The following is a 21849-nucleotide window of genomic DNA, read 5'->3' on the forward strand; positions in this document are numbered from 1 at the left end:
TAATAAATGCCATAATTTATCAAACTGTGAATCAATGCATTACGTCTGAATTTCAGCATAGAGGTTCATGTTGTAGCCTATGCAGAGGGCTGCACGACCCTTGGTGTGCCATTGGACTACAGTGTAGCTTACACAGCATGTGATGTGCTCTTAAAATGCATATCTATGGAATTATTGATTGCATTTATTTTATCTTTGTTTTAACAGGGGGTCACCATTTAGACCAAGGTCTCTTTTACAAGGAATCAAATACAATGTAAAATATTGTAGCAGCTAGCAAGATGGTTGCACTGTTGGTGTTTGCCGTGAGTCCTTTTGGCAGGTTTGTGTGTGGTGTGAATTTGTGTGTGCTCGCTGACCTTTGCTAGTGTGGGCAGAGCGTTGTTAAAGCCCAAGGCTCAGTTAGTCATTATAAAAACATGACATGTAATACATTGTGCTAGTCACTGACAGTTCGGCTTAATGGTCATTGGTGGGAGATTTTGGATGGGAGAGTGTATGTGTTACTGTTGTGATTCCCCTATATTCATTTAGCAGAGGCGAGCCACTGCTGCTAAATCGCTGCCGCCACTGATAAAATAAATACAATACATTTTCTGGATGGTAATGTTTTCAGAGTAAACTTAGGCGACACACTTACCGACCAATTTATTAGGTACACCCATCTAGTGCCCTGTCGGACCCCTCTTTGCCTCCAGACAGCCTGAATTCTTCGGGGCATTCTACAAGGTGTCGGAAACATTCCACAGGGATGTTTGTCCACGCTGACGCGATGGCATCACACAGTTGCTGTAGATTGAACGGTGGTACATTCATGCTGTGAACAGCCATCTGGGGATTGTGCAGGCTACTCAAGTAAACTGAACTCGCTGTCATGTTCCAGGCAATGTTTTTCCACTGCTCAATTGGCCAGTGGTGATTGTGTGCCCACTGGAGCCGCTTCTTCTTGTTTTTAGCTGGTAGGAGCGGAACCCGGTGTGGTCATCTGCTGCAATAGCCCATCCTCAACAAGTTCTACGCTCCAAGATGCTGATCTGCACACCACTGTTGTACTGCGTGGTTATTTGGCTCTTTGTGGCCCACCTTTTAGCTTGCACGATTCTTGCCATTCTCCTTCGACCTCTCATCAACGAGCTGTTTTCCGGCCACAGGACTTCTGCTGATTGGATGTTTTACTTTCTTTTTTTTTTTTAAATTCCCGATAAACACTAGACACTGTCGTGCGTGAAACGCCCAGGAGGGCAGCTGTTTCTGAGGTACTGGATCCGGCGAGCCTGGCACCAACGATCATACCATGCTCAAAGTCGCTTGGTCAGTCGTTTTGCCCATTCTAACGTTCAATCGAACAGTAACTGAATGCCTCGATGCCGGTCTGCCACGTGACTCAATGTCTGTTAGAACAATCCATTTTTGAGAACTGGGTGGTGTACCTAATAAACTGGCCAGTAGGTGTATGTAGGAATGATAATGGAGCCATTTTTTTTTTTTATAAGATCATCTTTGAGAACTAACAATCACCAAAATAAAAACTATACAGTCAGGGAGGATGTAAAAATCCAAAACAGTCATGTCATTGGGCCTCTGTGCCATGGAAAAATTTGTAGAATTGCAGGTTTTCAAACTGCACATATTTGGTTTCTAACTGTGTGGGTTAGTAGGAGGACTGAGGTAGGAGTGGGTCTGCGAGCTCTTAACGCTCAAATTCTCAGTAGTGAAAGGATGGTCTTTCTTTGGAAACACTAACTCTGTCAGCACCTTAAGAAACCCTTTCTTCAAGCACTGTCTCTGAGCCAGTATATTCTCTCATACACTACTCAACTGTGTGGTGTGCTTGTGTTGCACTCTTTCACACTGGATGCAAAGAAAGACTGTAAGTGGGGGGGAAGAGCAAGTGAGTAAGCAGGGCCTAAAATTAATACCCGTAGCTAAGATGTCTATTTCACCAGCCACATTGGTGGGTGGGTGGTCAGGGCTCCACAGTGTGAGCATTTCACTCGTATTTGTGAATAAAAATAGTAAAGTATTATCACATTTATAGCAGAATAAATGCGTCAGTAGCTGTTTTCAAAGTATATCTGTGTCGTACTGCAACACTACCTGGCTGGGGGCTGTGCACAGGCATAACAGTTGGTCTAATTTACTTGAGACTAAAGTCTACTGAAGTGAGACTTTGTCCTTGTTTCTTGGCTACTTAAATGTATCTGTATACAAGCTTTGTTGAGGTTCAACTGCTAGGGAAGAGAAGCAACACGGATACTAGTCGGACTCAATCTCACAGGCACAAAACATGACACGCATCACATTACCACGGTAACCACCCGCCCTAGAGGAGCAGGTGAAATGTTTTCTCATCTGAGATATTTTCGTTAAGACTTGGTTCATAAAAAAAGGAAAGATATGGAACAATACCACTTCTTACATTTTATTGTTTTAGAAACATTACAAAATATGCTCATCAGGTTTTTGGTGTTCATGTAATTTTAGCAAAAAAAACACTGGCTGCTATAAAAAAAATCTGAGTGGATGGTATTTAAAAAGAAAAAAAAAATCTGCAGTGGCTGGTGGACCAAAAAGCACATTTTAGGTCTTGGAGTAAGGGAGTGTTAGTGTTTACATGCATTAGTGTTTGTGCCTGTAAAAAAATGTGGAAGAGTATGTATCAGAGAATGTGTGAGTGGGACATGCAGTGAGTGTGTAAAAGAGAGCGAAGAGTGTCTGAGGCTGCAGTGTTGTGTAAGCACTAGTGACACTGACATACATACTGGCTAGTTGTAATGCTACACTGTGACATACGTACGTACTGGCTAGTTGTAGTCCTACACTGTGACATACGTACGTACTGGCTAGTTGTAGTACTACACTGTGACATACGTATGTACTGGCTAGTTGTAATGCTACACTGTGACATGCGTACTGGCTAGTTGTAGTCCTACACTGTGACATACGTACGTACTGGCTAGTTGTAGTACTACACTGTGACATACGTATGTACTGGCTAGTTGTAATGCTACACTGTGACATGCGTACTGGCTAGTTGTAGTCCTACACTGTGACATACGTACGTACTGGCTAGTTGTAGTACTACACTGTGACATACGTATGTACTGGCTAGTTGTAATGCTACACTGTGACATGCGTACTGGCTAGTTGTAGTCCTACACTGTGACATGCGTACTGGCTAGTTGTAATGCTACACTGTGACGTACGTACTGGCTAGTTATAATGCTACACTGTGACATGCGTACGTACTGGCTAGTTATAATGCTACACTGTGACATGCGTACGTACTGGCTAGTTGTAGTCCTACACTGTGACATGCGTACTGGCTAGTTGTAGTCCTACACTGTGACGTACGTACTGGCTAGTTGTAATGCTACACTGTGACATGCGTACGTACTGGCTAGTTGTAGTCCTACACTGTGACACGCGTACTGGCTAGTTGTAATGCTACACTGTGACATACGTACGTACTGGCTAGTTGTAGTCCTACACTGTGACGTATGTACGTACGTACGTTCTGGCTAGTTGTAGGCCTACACTGTGACATACATACGTACTGGCTAGTTGTAATGCTACACTGTGACGTACTGGCTAGTTGTAGGCCTACACTGTGACGTACGTACTGGCTAGTTGTAATGCTACACTGTGACGTATGTACGTACTGGCTAGTTGTAGTCCTACACTGTGACATCGCACTCATTTTGCTGGTTGTAATCCTATACTGACCATCTCCCTGTATGACTCTTGCAGCTCCCTTCCGCCATTAAAGGGGACTGGCCGCCATGACCAGCAGGCACAGATCTAGGATCAGCTTACTCCCCCAATCTTAACTCTGCAACTACTCCTAATATTTGGTCCCCCGCTCTGAGAGTTGAATCACTTTTAATATGTATTTATTCAGCCTTTTCTCATTTTCATAAGAGTTCCTTACGTGAATCAAGTTTTTATGTTGTGCAGATGTTCTTGCCTTGGAGGCTTGTCCAAGTTACATAACTGGAGAATTAAAAGAATGGCTGAGAACTTGACTGAGAATGTAGTAGTAACTGTTGCTAGCAGATCAAGTTCTGGGAAGTTGTCTTGGAGACAGACGGCAGTGTGTGAGAGGGGGGAAGAGTGTGTTTGAAGGCGAGAGAGAAAGGGGGAGTGTGTGTTTGTGTCACTCTGTGTGTGCGCGTGTGTGATCTCGCCATGTTGCAGCAGCAGAGAGAGAGGAAGTCTTTGGTTTTGAAGGATATTTCATCTGGTCAACTCCCTGTTAGCCTGTAGTAAAGAGTGTTGATTAGTTATTCAGTGAGGCGCGTGCGCAACACAACACACTCTTAAAATAAAAGCGTGCACACTAGAGGTCGACCGATTAATCGGAATGGCCGATTTAATTATGGCCGATTTCAAGTTTTCATAATAATCGGAAATCGGTATTTTTGGACACTGATTTGGCCGATTTAAAAAAAAAATAAAAAAAATAAAAAAAAAAAATTTAAAATGTAATTTAAATTTATTTTTTTGTGTGGTTATTTTTTTTACACCTTTTTATTTCATGTTTATTTAACTAGGCAAGTCAGTTAAGAACACGTTCTTATTTTCAATGACGGCCTAGGAATGGTGGGTTAACTGCCTTGTTCAGGGGCAGAATGACAGATTTTTACATCGTCAGCTCGGGGATTCAATCTTGCAACCTTAGTTAACTAGTCCAACGCTCTAACCACCTGATTACATTGCACTCCACGAGGAGACTGTCTGTTACGCGAATGCAGTAAGAAGCCAAGGTAAGTTGCTAGCTAGCATTAAACTTATCTTTATAAAAAACAGTCAGTCATAATCACTCGTTAACTACACATGGTTGATGATATTACTAGTTTATCTAGCGTGTCCTGCGTTGCATGTAATCGATGCGGTGTGTATTCGCGAAAAAGGACTGTCTTGCTCCAATGTGTACCTAACCATAAACATCAATGCCTTTCTTAAAATCAATACACAGAAGTATACATTTTTAAAGCTGCATATTTTGCTAAAAGAAATCCAGGTTAGCAGACACTATTAACCAGGTGAAATTGTTTCACTTCTCTTGCGTTCATTGCACGCTGAGTCAGTGTATATGCAACAGTTTGGGCCGCCTAATTTGCCAGAATTTTACGTAATTATGACATACATTGCACAACCTTCAATGTTAACAGGAATATTTAGACTTATGGATGCCACCCGTTAGATAAAATACGTAACCGTTCCGTATTTCACTGAAAGAATAAACGTCTTGTTTTCGAGATGATAGTTTCCGGATTCGACCGTATTAATGACCTAATGCTCGTATTTCTGTGTTATTATGTTATATTTAAGTCTATGATTTGATAGAGCAGTCTGACTGAGCGATGGTAGGCACCAGCAGGCTCGTAAGCATTCATTCAAACAGCACTTTTGTGCGTTTTGCCAGCAACTCGTCGCTGTGCTTCAAGCATTGAGCTGTTTATGACTTCAAGCCTATCAAGTCCCGAGATAAGGCTGGCGTAACCGATGTAAAATGGTTAGCTAGTTAGCGGGTTAGCGGGGTGCGCGCTAATAGCGTTTTCACTTGGAGTGGTTGTTCCCCTTGCCCTGCAAGGGCCGCGGCTTTTGTGGAGCGATGGGTAACGCTGCTTCGAGGGTGGCTGTTGGCGTTGTGTTCCTGGTTCGAGCCCAGGTAGGGGCGAGGAGAGGGATGGAAGCTATACTGTTACACTGACAATACTAAAGTGCCTATAAGAACATCCAATAGTCAAAGGTATATGAAATACAAATCGTATAGAGAGAAATTGTCCTATAATTCCAATAATAACTACAACCTAAAACTTCTTACCTGGGAATATTGAAGACTCATGTTAAAAGGAACCACCAGCTTTCATATGTTCTGAGCAAGGAACTTAAACGTTAGCTTTTTTACATGGCACATATTGCACTTTTACTTTCTTCTCCAACACTTTGTTTTTGCATTATTTAAACCAAATTGAACATGTTTCATTTTATTTGAGGCTAAATTGATTTTATTGATGTATTATATTAAGTTAAAATAAGTGTTCATTCAGTATTGTTGTAATTGTCATTATTACAAATACATTTTTTTATATATCGGTCGATTAATCGGCATCGGCTTTTGTGGTCCTCCAATAATCGGTATCGGTGTTGAAAAATTACAATCGGTCGACCTCTAGCACACACACACAGCACACACACACACACACACATTCCCTCCGCTCCAGTATTTGTATTTATTAGGGATCCCCATTAGATGCTGCCAAGGTACCAGCTACTCTTCCTGGGGTCCAAACACATTAAGGCGCTTACATTACACATAGCTAAAACAGTATATCATATAACATTATTACACCACTACATATCTACAATACAAAATGTATAAAGTTATTTCAATGTGCGTGTGTCTGTACCTGTGTGTGTCTGTACCTGTGTGTGTGTGTGTCTCTTCACAGTCCCTGCTGTTTCATAAGGTGTATTTTTGTATTTATCTGATTCTACTGCTTGCATCAGTTACCTGATGTGGAATAGAGTTCCATGTAGTCATTGCTCTATGTAGTACTGTGTGCTTCCCATAGTCTGTTCTGGACTTGGGGACTGTGAAGAGACCTCTGGTGGTATGTCTTGTGGGGTATGCATGGGTGTCTGAGCTGTGTGCTAGTAGTTTAAACAGACAGCTCGGTGCATTCAGCATGTCAACACTTCTTACAAAAACAAGTAGTGATGAAGTCAGTCTCTCCATAAGAGATTGACATGCATATCATTAACTTCAGCTCCCCGTGTACATCTAAGGGCCAGCCGTGCTGCCCTGTTTTGAGACAATTGTAATTTCCCCAAGCCTCCCTTTGTGGCACCTGACCACATTATTGAACACTAGTCCAGGTGTGACAACACTAGGGCCTGTAGGACCTGTCTTGTTGATAGTGCTGTTAAGGTAGAGTAACGCTTTATTATGGACAGACTTCTCCCCATCATAGCTACTGTTGTATCAACATGTTTTGACCATGACAGTTTACAATCCAGGGTTACTCCATGCAATTGTCACATTCATTTGCTCAATTTCCACATTATTCATTGCAAGGTTTAGTGAATGATTAGTCCTGAATATATTTTTATTTTGTTTTAAACATTGTATTTGGGACAAACTTATTCCTTGCCACCCATTCTTAAAAAAACTGCAGCTCTTAAGTTTTGCAGTCATTTCAGTCGCTGTAGTAGATGACGTTTATAGTGTTGAGTCAGTATCTCTGGAGAGGAAGGGACTAACAGTAGTAGGCTCTCCTGGTTTTTGGCTCTGTGTGCAAACAGGCCCTTTTGTTTGTGTAAATAGAGGTTGCTCCAGTGTGTGTGTTTGAGGTCTGGATACTGAGTCAGCAGCACCCTGCAGCATATGATCTTCACACTGGGAGAAGGAAGAGGCCGGGGCAGAGGAGTATCCTCCAGCCAAAATGTGTTTTCACTCTGCAGGCAATTTCCCCCCCCCCCCCCCCTCTACACGCCAGATGTCCCTCACAGTCGGAGCTTGTTTTTCATTCGAGTCGGACTGGTCAAGTCTGCCAAGATCAGACAGGCGGTGAAAGAGAGCCGAGGAGATTTCACTACGCCCACTCTTCTAGAACATCCTCTCCTTTTCATCCCCACTTTGCTCTCTTTACTCAGGGTTTTCTGAAGCACTGTAGATTTTAGCAGCAGTGGTTGGACTGTACTGTAGTTGTTTTACTAACCTACTACTACACTATAGACTCTTGACTATCCTCCCATTTCTCTCGTTTATTTCAACACCCTTCACTCCGTGGGTTTACTAACTGAATGAACTGAAGAAGGCTTTTAGTTGAAATGTTTGTATGAAGGCGTCTGCATGCTTCCCAGACGAAACGGTTCTGTTCGGGTGCACAACATTTTTTTTTTCTCTCGAGGCAAGCCGAAGTCTACCCCCTTTTCGGCGATTGGTCAACAGTAGAGGTTCTTCAATGAAGTGCCTGTTGTCATTCAACGAGAGACGACTTGTCCTAATGCACATGCTTTCACTTGAGAAATACTGCACCAGACATCCTAGTCAGATGAAAAATTGCCCGACTGCAAAAACATAAACTAAAGAAATCTGTCATTAATTTTATCTTAGATTAATTCTAACTATTTTGAGTAAGTGTATACTGGCTACGGTGTCTCAAAAGGGACAAAAATGACTATTGGCACTTTTTCTTGTTTTTCAAGCGAAGGTCTATTAAGGGAGTATGCTAGCACACTGGTTCGGTTCGCCTACGGCTGGGCTCCAGCCGAAGTGAAGCATGCTGACGCTTTAAAATTCCCCTAAAAATGAAGTTAAGCTTTTTTGAAACTCCTGTGTGTGTAGACATACTGTATTTAATTTTTTTGTAAAATTGTCACTGTTGTAAATGAGATGGTATGGGTTTTCTGGCACTGTTGTAAATGAGATGGTATGGGTTTTCTGGCACTGTTGTAAATGAGATGGTATGGGTTTTCTGGCACTGTTGTAAATGAGATGGTATGGGTTTTCACCCAAGTACTGTGATGTCCAGAAGAGCATACTACTTACTGTGTGTACTCTAGTCCCTTTCTCTCATACTGGACATACTGGAGCAGAGGGATCATTTGTGTGTATACGTTTATTTTATGTGTGTGTGCGTGTCTCACGTCTCACTCGGAATAACTTACCAGCACCCTGTTTGCCACAGGCTGCCAGGGAGTCATCCTGATGAATTATGGGGGATGGAACATGCAACTCAATATCCATCCAAATGAAAGACTTCCTCTCTGCTGCTGAAGCCCGGAGAGATCACGCACACACTATCCCCCTTTCTCTCTCGCTTTCTCACACACACACACACACACACACACACTCTTTTCCCCCTTCTCTCCTCTTTCCCTTTCTCACACACACCCTTCTGTCTCCAAGACCAACAATAGACAACTTCCCAGAACTTGATCTGCTAGCAACAGTAACTACCACGTTCAGTCAAGTTCTCGGCTATTCTTTTAATTCTCCAGTTTTATGTAAGTTGGACAAGCCTTCAAGGCAAGAACTGAAACATCTGCATAACTATAACTTGATGCACACAGACTTGAACAGTAAGGAACTCCTTATGGAAAAAGAAAAGGTTGAATAAATATATATTAATGTGATGCAACTCTCAGAGCACCTAGTCTGCTCGATCCAACGCTCTTAACCGCTAGGCTACCTGCTGGCTGTTTATTTATGGATCATTCAAAAGCTGAAGATGACCACGACACCGAAGTATTCAGTTAATCTAATGGTGCTTTTTTATTTAAAAAACAAAGCTGGGGCAAAATAAACCATATATATCATTGAAAAATCTGTCGACGTACCCTCGAGCAAGGCACTTAACCCTAACCTTAAGTCACTCTGGATAAGAGCATCTGCTAAATGACAAATGTATTGAAGAGGGTGGACAAAGTTTTCAGTGTGAATGCTTTTCTCTTTTCCTCCCTCTACCTCTTTCTCCATCTTCCTCTACCAATCCATTTCCTGTCTATTTTCTTTCTTTCTCTACCTTGCCATCTGTCTTTCTTTGTACCTTAATTTCTTCTCTCTCGCTCTCTCATCCTTTCTCTCCAGCATTCTTTGTCTCTCTCTCTGTCTGCATTAGCAGTCCACTTTGAGCGTTATTATCAGTGAGCAGATCTCCCCCCAGTGGTAATCCATCCGTTCCTCCTGTCTTTGCGGACCAGGAACATGCATGTCATAATGTTGCGTTGTTATGTAACTTTATTGATCACATCAACGTAGAACATGTTTTGCTAATCCCTGTCTTCTAATCAGCCATGTCAGCTGGCCTATTAAGAGGACCGCACCGTGTTCTTGTTTTTCAGAGCTTTCAGGGTTAGGCTATAGGCAGGATGCTAGTCCTTTTTTAAATTGCACTGCGTTACCCTTAGGCTGACCAAGACAAATGTCTGTCTGTGACAATTGCTCCAGGCTTCACATATGAAAAATGAATGGACACACTGCTGTAAGTTGCCTTGCAGCATATTATTATATTATGATCATCACATGTCCTGTCGTTGCAGCGAGAGCTTTCCACTCAGTGATATCTATCTACACCTATATATTATGTAAAGCTTAGTTTATGCATACCACCCTGCATACCACTGCTGGCTTGCTTCTGAAGCTAAGCAGGGTTGGTCCTGGTCAGACCCTGGATGGGAGACCAGATGCTGCTGGAAGTGGTGTTGGAGGGCCAGTAGGAGGCACTCTTTCCTCTGGTCTAAAAAATATCCCAATGCCCCAGGGCAGTGATTGGGGACACTGTCCTGTATAGGGTGCCGTCTTTCGGATGGGACGTTAAACGGGTGTCCTGACTCTCTGAGGTCATTAAAGATCCCATGGCAGTTATCGTAAGAGTAGGGGTGTTAACCCCGGTGTCCTGGCTAAATTCCCAATCTGGCCCTCAAACCATCATGGTCACCTAATAATCCCCAGTTTACAATTGGCTCATTAATCCCCCTCCTCTCCCCTGTAACTATTCCCCAGGTCGTTGCTGCAAATGAGAACGTGTTCTCAGTCAACTTACCTGGTTAAATAAAAAAATAAAAAATTGCACTGTACACACCTTTTTTCTATTCATATACTGTCCATACACACCATTATATATTTAAGCAATAAGGCCCGAGGGGGAGTGGTAAATGGCTGTTCTTATGCACGACGCAACGTGGAGTGGTATATTGGCCATATATCACAAACCCTCAAGGTACCTTATTGCTTTTTTAAACTGGTTACCAACATAATTAGAGCAGTAAAATAAATGTTTTGTCATACTCATGGTATACGATCTGATATACCACGGCTTTCAGCCAATCAGCATTCAGGGCTCAAACCAACCCGTTTTATAAATGTATATACATTATATTTATATTCCGGTCTCTGACATTCCTCCTTCTGGTTTTTTATTTGTCTGGATTGTGTGTGTTGTTACATTGTTGGATGTTACTGTACTGTTGAAGCTAGAAACACAAACATTTAGCTGCACCTGTGATTAACATCTGGAAATCTGTGTATGCCACCAATAAACTTTGATTTGAAATGTCGGCTGAGCCACATCGGCAATTTCTCTTAATATAATAATAATAATAATGTAATAATACTTGTGTCCTAGTTGTTCTTGTTTGTGGTCACAGACAGTGAGCAGAGCAGTCATCTCTAAATTATGAATCAGTAATTTCAGTCCAGGGAGAGGGTTACTCTCCTTGATCTCTAGAGCAGGTATTCTCAAATTCAGGTGTGTATGTGTATATACGTATATACATACACAGTACCAGTCAAAAGTTTGGACACACCTATTTATTCAAGGGTTTTTCTTTATTTTTTACTCTTTTCTACGTTGTAGAATAATAGTGAAGACATCAAAACTATGAAACGCATTTGGAATAATGTAGTAACCAAAAAAGTGTTAAACAAATCAAAATATAATTTTGATTCTTCAAAGTAGCCACCCTTTGCTTTTGATGACAGCTTTGCACTCTCTTGGCATTCTCTCAACCAGCTTTATGAGGTAGTCACCTGGAATGCTTTTCCAATAGTCTTGAAGGAGTTCCTACATATGCTTAGCACTTGTTGGCTGCTTTTCCTTCACTCTGCTGTCGAACTCATCCCAAACCATGTCAATTGGGTTGAGGTCGGGTGATTGTGGTGGTCAGATCATCTGATTACAGCACTGAATCACTCTCCTTAGTCAAATAGCCCTAACACAGCCTGGAGGTGTGTTTTGGGGTCATTGGCCTGTTGAATAACAGATGATAGTCCCACTAAGTGTAAACCAGATGTGATGGCGTATCGCTGTGAGATTGTGAGGACCCCCTGCAGTACCTCCGGAGTCCAGATCTCAAAATATTTAAAACAAATAATAAAACACACTTTTTAATATGAATAATACTAACAATTACAAGTAACCGAAAGGTTGCTAGAACAAATCCCCGAGCTGACAAGGTAAAAATCTGTCGTTTCGCCCCTGAACAAGGCAGTTAACCCATTGTTCCTAGGCCGTCATTGTAAATAAGAATTTGTTCTTAACTGACCTGCCTAGTTAGATAAAGGTTCAAATAAATACATTCTACCAATTTATACAGTGTTCAACTTGATACTGATTCTGTTCCCTAATTATTTTCTTACATAAATGCTTTAAAATGCAACGTTTTCTCTTTACCTCGTCACAATGTGTAGACTGGCAGGATATTAGCTTTTCAGGCTGCAACAACAACACCATCTCTCTGCCCCATGACAAAAATGTGTAGAATTGATGTAAATTAACTTGAACACTGCTAAATGTTCTCTGATCCCAAGAGGCAGGCTTTTAAAATGTTCTTTCCCAGGGCCTGAGACTTGGTTCGTCCAGCCATGCACTGCCGAAGTATAAGTCCTTGTAAGCTTTTTAATGTTTTAAATTTTTTATAAATCTCACTAGTTGATGAATTTGCTATCACAAATAGGGTCCCTGGCCCTAAAAAGTTTGAGTACCCCTGATCTAGAGTACAATTCTGATTGCCTTAATGCAGACTGGACTGAAATAACCTGTTGGGACAGGATCTCCTTCCATTATGTCCTCTCATACACTGGTCTGAGATTATGGTCAAAAATCATATAAAAAAAGTTTTTCTTGGATTTATGGGCAATTCACAATATACAGTATATTGCTAAATAAGCTTTGTTGTACAATTTAAAGTTCAAATACATTTCATTTCAAACAGTCAGCGATAAACAAATAAATTCAGGATTTGTGAAATTATACTAATCCTAAATATAAGCCTTGCACATCCATAAAACAGAATAATAATTTTATTAAAATAGTTTAACCTGCTTTTTTGTAATAATCACTGATCTGTCTTTCAAGTCTGTCTATGAAAAATAACTTTTTTGTTACAAATGTAACCACAACCATGCATAATGCACATTCATTCATAATGACTAACTTGTTGTAGCAGGCATTCTAGATAATTAACACCGGTCTCATAAACACACTCAAGCACAAGCCCATGTGCTAGTGAGTAGACAACTAATCTTTATATTTGAAATGTAGCCTACTTGGACCTGTTTGCTATCTAACAAGGTAGAACAGTTGAATTGGTATGACCACACCTTTCTGTCCGTCTCCAACTGAACAGCATGCTAGCCTCTACTTTGTTCACATGTTGAAATCTACTGACCCAACTTATTCCTCAAAATGAGTTGACAGTTTGTTATATAATTTATATAGGAAACACTGACTAGACAGCTAGTATAACAGTCTGGCTAAAATGCTGTTAGCAGTACCGCGCGTGACAAATTGAGGATTCGTTTTCCAGGCATTTGGAATATCGCACAGAAACACATTCAAATGACTGTGATATATTGCCCAGCCCTTAGTGTGTGTGGTGTTTTGGTTTTCAAACTAGGTAGCTTTTCTCCTGATTGCAGCGAGCCAGAGTCACTGAAGGAGATCTGTGCTAGGGGTTGCCAGGAGGGCACCAGGAGGGCACCAGGCTCCATCTGCCCCAGCCAGCCAGTCACTCTGTAGACATGACTTCATTTAGCCAGACCCTGTACAAATGATGGCTGGTAATGAGAGTAGTCTAAGTCCCTATTAGAGATGGGAGGCACTCCAAAATATTTATTTAGTTAAGTTTCTGTTTGATTTAGAAATACATTTAGAAAATCAGTGTGTGTGCTAATGGTGCATCATTTCTGCTTACTGGTAGGCTTCTTAATGATAAACTTTTTTTTTTAAAGCCGTTTGGCTGCTAGAGGAACATATTTGTAGATGCACTAATTTGTCTGGTATCGTTGTCTCCACACTTGAACCATCTAATGATGGCTTTTTGGCCTGAAACTTGTTTTTTAAACTAGCTAGAACTTGATAGAATCAAGTCCTATTTTGCTATTGAGTGAGTTCCGCCTGTCCTTTCTCAATGAAAAGCTTACCGTACCTTACTTTCATGAGAGTGAGATGAGTCTAACTGAAGGTCTAAAGCCGTCTATAGTCTGACTCTACATTACTTCACTCCCTGCTGCTCTCTAGACAATGTCAGGAACTCCGCTCCGGTAGTTGGGACTAGTCCAGGCAGCCATATTGTTCACAGAACCTAACACCAGCCGCCCACTCCGCTGTGCTTTGTAATGAACATTTTTCTGAGTGTAAATTTTTTTGTACTTGCTGCATGTGTTTATACAGTCCCATATTACGTGTGCGTGTATAGAGAAATCTTTAATCTAGGTAGAATATGCAATCTCACACTCAATTTGAATCAAACAAGGAATTAGACTAGAATGTAGTAATAGAATAGTTAAGTAGTTTTACTGATAGGAAATGTAGTCCACTGTTATTTAGAAATGCATGAAATGTGATGTTTTGTTATGGCAGAGTTGTGTTCCATTATTGTAGTTTCCTTGACTGAGCCCCACATGGAGAGCTCCCCGTACGGAACAGTGTACCTGTCCCCTCCGCCAGACAACAACTGGAGAAGGTGAGTGGCTTTACAGATACTAGTATTTGTAATGCTGTGTAAAAACAACTAACAAAAAAAGCTGTTTTTAACATAATTGTAATTTTTGATAGACATGGAACACTGGACAGCTACTTTAACGTACTCTGAATCAAGATTGTGATAATCAGTGGCCCAGTAATACCCTTGTACAGCAGGTAGATTTGCATTAAGCATTGGTTGCATCCCAAATGGCACATTATCCCTTCTATAGGGCACTACTTTTGACCAGGGCCAAGGGCTCGTGACTATATAGTGCACTACTTTTGACCAGGGCCATCTGAGATGCAGCCATTGTATCTACTCAGAGATGCTCAGTGAAGGGATCAGGTTGCCACGTGGGGCACCCGGGTGGGCCACGCGTCTACAGAGGTGCTTCTGACAGATAGCCTTTTGGTTTAAAGGTCAGACGCCGTCATTCTAATGCTCTACCTGCCGCTGTTGTGACTCATTGCTGTCACAGGGTGAATCCGGCCCACAAGTCTTTGCGTTCCTACTGTGCTTTGCTTAAGTATCTCCAGCTTAAAGGGGAAATCAACACCGTTTGCTGAAAATTTGATAATGGCATGGCTTATTAATGCTCGTTAGGTACCACTGCCATGTGTGTGCATGCGTGTGTTCAGTTAAACTGCCTGCCTGGTTTTACCTACCTAGAGAAGGCAGCAGTGTAATTACTGGACAGTTTTCTCTCCCTCCAGTGTTTACAAGGCAGTGAATTGCAGCCCTGCAATAAAGGGCTTAGCCGAGCCCCTCCCTCTCCCGCTCTCTCTTCCTCTCTCTCTCTATACAGTTGTGTGTTTTGAATGTTGGCTTGGCCGGCTGCCAGTCGCCCTGCCGCCTCCTCTCACCCCCGTAGAACTGCAGCTTCTGAGTCCCAGCATGGACACACATGGTCTCCATCTTTGCTCTTACTGTACTGTACTGGAGGACAGTGTCATTCCCCTCCCCAATCCTAACCTTAACCAATAGTGGGGGAAATCCAACTGTCCCAAGATCAGTGTGTAGGTCGGCAGGTCCACACCCTCATGTCGTTGTTGACAGACAAAAACAGGTTGGCCTGTGACGACAAACCTCCTGACCGAGCAAACAGATGTTGCCGTGACCTTGTCTTCCCAGAAAGAGCAGGGAGGGAGTACCATGTGCATCATACACACAGGCATGTGCTACACAAACACACGGGGACACACATTTACTCTGTGGATTTGGGTTGGGATTGATTCACACTGCCTCTTGGCTCCATCACAATTGACCCGTTGTGGGATAGTGATAGCCTAGATAAAATCTGATTGGGTTTGGTTGAACAAGATTAAGTGTTGTTCAAGTTTTAAACTTTTTGACAGAGCCTCTATTACTGTTTAACCAAATTGTTTATGTAAAGACATTTCTGAAGCATCGCTAATTACACACACAAACAATAAAACCAGAGAAGGTGGCCCTATGTTTTAGTTGAAAAATAAGGTTATGAATCTGAATCTGACTGCGTTAGGACATTAAATCAGGATTTCAGTGTATTTATACTTCAGTGTTTTCCTTTTTAAGAATCTCAACGTCTCCCTTGGGGCTAACTTATTAGATCAAATTGGACCATATTTAACCCTTAGACATTGAACAGTGATGTTTTTGTTTTGGAGCATTCAGCCTCGGCAGACAAACACAACTCTTCCCACTCCCTCTCTTCAGTTACTGCCCTGAACTGGTTAAACGTGTTGACTTGGTAACCAGTGTTTTATGAGTACATCCCTCATTCAGATGGCTGGTAATCAAGTGCTTCCAGAGGCCACCCAATGGATTTTCAGCAAACCAAGCAATCCTAGGCATTATGTTACATGCTAGCTACACAGTATAGAATACATCATATGAGCAAAAGTGAATTGGCTAATGATGAATGTCTTTGAGGTCCTCACGTTAAGGCTCTGTTTCACCATATTCTTTGGATTGATTGAATGACTCTCTTGTTTTTGTGGTTGCTGAAAGACATGTTGTTAATGCCTTGTATTGATGCAGTGTTAAATGTCTGTGTGTTATTGATGTCTATGTCTTAATGCTTCTCACTACTGGACCAGAGGCCCTGGTGTCCACCCATGTACTAACCACATGCATTCTTCTCTGACTAACACACTTCCACCCCTCAAGGACAGAGTTGTGTGGCCAGCTTACCGATCTCTCTCTATATTGCGTTCTCTCTCCTCTTTTATGTATTTCTTTTAGATATCTCTCCATATCTCTATCCTTTCCTCGCTCTCTCTCTCTCCCTCTCTCTCTTTCTTTAAGGTTTCTCGCCCCATGAAATATAAATGACATAATTGAACATTGTATTTCAGTCTCTCTCTCCCTCCTCTCTCTCCATCTTCCTTTCTCACTCAGCATTATTGGCACTAACCCCTCCATGGCTCTGCTGGCCAATCCTAGCCTCCCGCTCCACTACACAGTGTTACAGGGATATGCTCCCCTCAGTGTTGGCTCTGACCACTGTGTGCACCGCGTGTGTTAAGGTCACATCCGTCCCTCTCTGTTTTTTGGTGCTCTCGGTAGGGTCAAAGGGTGAAGCGAGCTCTGCAATCTGTTCCAGTTCATCTGTGACTCCACTGTTTATAGTTAATATTTTCAGTTGTTGGAGTTTTCCACCACATTGACTGTCTGCTGAACTTGGTGTGATTGGAAGTCTGGCTGGGTTGTGCGTTTTTGATCCTTTCTGGGTCTCGATTCTCATGTCACCACTTAATGTTAACTGATGAAGGAAAACATAACATCTTAAGTTTGTACACTGAACAAACATAGTAACGCAACATGTAAAGTGTTGGTTTCATGAGCTGAAATAAAAAATCCCAGAAATGTTCTGTACACACACATTTGTTTACATCCCTATTAGTGAGCATTTTTCAGCACCTTTTCAGCACCTTGTGCTGGGGATAATAAAAGGCGACTTTAAAATGTGCACTTTTGTCATAACACAATGCCACAGATGTCTCAAGCTTTAAGGGATTTTGCAATTGACATGCTGACTGCAAGAATGTCCACCAGAGCTGTTGCTCTAGAATTGAATGTTAATTTCTCTACCACAAGCTGCCTCCAATGTCATTTTAGAGAATTTGGCAGTATGTCCAACTGTCCTCACAACCGCAGACCACGTGTAACCACGCCTGCCCAGGACCTCCACATCTGGCTTTCTCACCTGCGTGCTCGTCTGAAGGGGTTGGGGGGGGATTTCTGTCTGTAATAAAGCCCTTTTGTGGGGAGAAACTAATTCTGATTGGCTGGGCCTGGCTCCCCATGGCTGCACCCCTGCCCATCCATGTGAAATCCATAGATTAGGGCCTAATGATTTGTTTTAATTTGACTGATAATTCAGTAAAATCTTTAATTGTTGCATTTATATTTCTGTTCAGTATATTTATTTTCCCTCAAAGTCACTGTGAAGCTCAAGCTAGTTTGGTGAGACGATCTGGCAGTAATTTGGGTCTGTCTTGTATTTGAAGTGCTTTTCAGTGGTGGCCCCTGCCATCAAGTCAAATGTTATTGGTGGCATACACATATTTAGTAGATGTTAATGTGGGTGTAGGGAAATGGAGAAAGGCCAAGATTGGCTATGAATCTGCTTTCTGTGAAGATTGTGTTTTCAATGAGCAACTATTGTGCAACTGCACTGTTTCAGGAAATAACACTGATCACAATTTTTCACACTTTAACAGTGTTACTTTCATCCGCTGTTGTACAAGATGATACAAAATACAGGAAATACAGAATGTTGACTGTACTGGGCTTTTAATATTTTTTATTTAGCCTTTATTTAACTAGGTAAGTCAGTTAAGAACAAAGTCTTATTTACAATGACAGCCTACCCCGGACGACGCTGGGCCAATTGTGCACCGCCCTATGGGACTCCCAATCACGGCCGGATGTGATGCAGCCTGGATTCGAACCAGGGACTGTAGTGACGCCTCTTGCACTGAGATGCAGTGCCTTAGACCGCTGCGTTACTCAAGAGTTTTAAAGGACCATATAGTTTAGTCTGCTTCATGTTATGCAGTATGGTAGATACTGGTATTGTGAGCAACAGCACTAATGTGGAGGGCATAGGTCTGCTGCGACCCTGCTTCTCAACTGGTGGATCAGAAGCCACTTGTGGTGGATCAGAAGCCACTTGTGGTGGATCAGAAGCCACTTGTGGTGGATCAGAAGCCACTTGTGGTGGATCAGAAGCCACTTGTGGTGGATCAGAAGCCACTTGTGGTGGATCAGAAGCCACTTGTGGTGGATCAGAAGCCACTTGTGGTGGATCAGAAGCCACTTGTGGTGGATCAGAAGCCACTTGTGGTGGATCAGAAGCCACTTGTGGTGGATCAGAAGCCACTTGTGGTGGATCAGAAGCCACTTGTGGCCGATTCCTTCTGGGTCACAGCAGAAGGAAACTAAGGAAGAATCTCAATTGCATACTCCTCGCGTCCCCTATCCTCGCTGCCTCAAAACCCATTGGATGAGAAAGCCAGAGGTCCCTCCCTTCTGACCTTTTCCTCCAATGGGTTGTGAGAAGGTGAGGAGAGAGGATGCGAGGAGTATGCAGTTGAGTCCCATCCTGTGAAATCACAAGGCAGATGGGGCCATCGACACTGACACGGAGTTCACATGGGCATAATACCAGCAACACATGATTGCACAGTCTAGCATGGAAAATAGACACCCACTGACAAGAATGTTTTGCGTCGGAGCTTGGTGTATGGGTGTCTGCATCAGCTGCAGGCTCTCATGTAAAACAAAGGACGCTTGGGGGGTGTAAGTTTCTGTGACCGACAGAATAACCACAACAACCTGCTGTGACCCAGAAGGAATCAGCCACAAGTGGCTTCTGATCCACCAGTTGAGAAGCAGGGGTCCCAGCAGACCTTTGCCCTCCACATTAGTGCTGTAAGTACAGATCTAGGATCACCTTCCCGAATCCTAACCTTAACCATTAATGGGGAAAATACAAAACTGACCCAAGACCAGCACCTAGAGGCAACTTCACCTTACCCCAACAAAGTAGAACTAGCTACTTAGCAGTTAGCTTTGCGTCTGCTGACTGTCAGTCCACTGTTGGATGGCTGAATTTCATGCACACCGGACCTTGGTGTTTGTTGATATAGCCCTTGTTCTATTTTTGACCCTGAGGTTGTGTTCTTACATGTGTTGTGGTGGTAGTAGTGCCCATGCCATGTTACATTCTTCAAAGGCCAATGGGAAGTAGTTTCCTCTTTAGATGTTTTCCTTGACCTAAGAAGTTCTCATCTACAGGCTATGAACAGGGACATTTTGTATTGAAACCATCTAGCGTCAGAATGTGTTTCAGTGGGCGGCAGCAGATCTGGGCTGTGGGGTGGTCTGTTCTTCCTAGATAATGGAAAATACATTTGGCGTTTTGGTCATTAAGCAGATGCTCTTACACAGATCAACACTGATGAGAAGGCAGCATTCGGTCTGTGAGTGTGTAGTTCTTGGGAGTGTATCGATCTGGTAGTATTTCAGGTCTGTGTCAATAAGGGTCTGGTAGTGGTGGTGGTGTCTGTTTTGTGGCTGTCAGTTTGGATCGGTCACTGTTTTTGTAGTTGAATTGATTTTGTTAATGTGTCTCCGTTTGACTCTGTGGTCTTGTTGCTGAGATTCAGTCTGAGTCTGGGAGACAGATGCTCCAGTGCTGGTCCATCTCGGGGGAGATAGCAGAGTGGGAAGTGTTTACAGCGCCGGCCACATCTGCACTGCATTACCGCCTAGGCAGGTTGCCTGGAGACGGGCCACAAATCCCCTTAACCCTTTCAGCTCTGTCCGCGCCCCAGAGAGCAGATCAGAGTCCGCTGTCTACACACAGGCTTAGTGTCTCCGGCTGTCATCAAACAGACAATTACGAGAGGATGAAGTGCAGATCCAGAGTGTACATAGCAAGTGTTTCTGTGTGTGTACATGTCTGTGTTTTTCTTTGGAGGTTTTGTAACCATTAGTATTGTATGGCGGTCTGTATGTATACTACACATACGTGTGTGTGTGCTCTGTCTAGCGTTGTGAAACCACTCCAGTGCGTCGAGATGCATTGCAGGCTGCTGGCTTGTCTAAAGCCTGCTTTCAGATCAGTGGGCTTAGAGACCAATGGGGTCAATGCTTTGGGATTGGCAGCATGGGCCAGGCAAGCACGACAGATATGCAGCTAGAGGAACTGCACCGTTCACACACACACACACACACACACACACACACACACACACACACACACACACACACACACACACACACACACACACACACACAGTCCCTGGCTACGTCCCAAATGGCACCCTATTCCCTATGTAGTGCAGTGGTTTTATCATTATCTCTCCTCCAGATTGTTATTTTAGGGTTGTGGTTCTCTCACATCTAAGTATGGCTGCCTGACCTGTTAGATCTCTCCGGAGGAGTTTATCAATTTGGTGCAAAATACCCTCTTTTCCTCTTCCTTTCTTTTGGTCTCCATCTCTCGCTCTCCCTTTCTCCCTCCCCCTCTCTTTCTCTCGCTCGCTCCCTTCCCCCTCCTCTTCTCATGGCCTGTTATAGTGGGTGTTCAGTGTGTCTGGTGTGACCCCAGTGAAGAAGGGGTCAGGTTGTGTATTTGAAGCTGGTTTCTCAGTACACTACTTCCCAAGAGGGAGCCATGGTCCCACCAGTGGGTTTTCAGTCCCACCGGTGTCTGGGTAGAGAGGTTCCTTGGCTAGGGCCCTGCACCCTGGGTCTGGAGACTTGGGCCCTGGGCAAGAGGCACTGATGTGTCCCTATGGAGCCCAGCTGGACCGGGGTCAGTCACCAGGGTCACAGGCTCTCTGGCTCTCTCCCTGTCCCACGCCCTCCTCCACCCCCACCTACAGTGCCTTCAGAAAGTATTCACACCCTTTCTACAGCCTAATTTAAATTGGATTAGAATTATATTTTGTGTCACTGGCCTACACACAATACCACATAATGTGAAGATTGAACCATGTTTAACATTTTTACAAATTAATTAAAAGTTGTATTCAACCCACTTTATGGAAACCTAAATACTTTAATGGGTAACAATGTGCTTAACAAGACACAAGTTGCATGGACTCACTCTGTGTGCAATAATATATTTTTATGACTACATACGATTATCTGTAAGGTCCCTCAGTCGGGCATTGAATTTCAAACACAGATTCAACCATAAAGACCAGGGAGGTTTTCCAATGCAAAGGGCACATATTGGTAGATGGGTAAAAAAAAAAGAGAAAAAAAAGACATTGAATATCCCTTTGAACATGGTGAAGTTATTAATTACACTTTGGATGGTGGTATGCTTGTCATCAGCAAAGATTAGGGAGTTTTTTTAAATGATAAATA

At 42.8% G+C, this 21849-nt stretch overlaps 1 protein-coding gene across 6 annotated transcripts in view; it reads left to right on the forward strand.

Annotated features, from left to right (window-relative positions):
- crtc3 (CREB regulated transcription coactivator 3) overlaps window positions 1–21849 on the forward strand; it is a 78533-nt gene that overhangs the window by 16453 nt on the left and 40231 nt on the right. For all 6 annotated transcript variants that reach the window (XM_055921806.1, XM_055921809.1, XM_055921803.1 and 3 more), the window contains exon 4: window positions 14417–14478. In XM_055921806.1, coding sequence (XP_055777781.1) covers window positions 14417–14478 — 62 coding nt within the window. The remainder of the gene's footprint in view (window positions 1–14416; window positions 14479–21849) is intronic.

This window comes from Salvelinus fontinalis, chromosome 4, assembly GCF_029448725.1.
Source record: "Salvelinus fontinalis isolate EN_2023a chromosome 4, ASM2944872v1, whole genome shotgun sequence".
NCBI lineage: Eukaryota > Metazoa > Chordata > Actinopteri > Salmoniformes > Salmonidae > Salvelinus > Salvelinus fontinalis.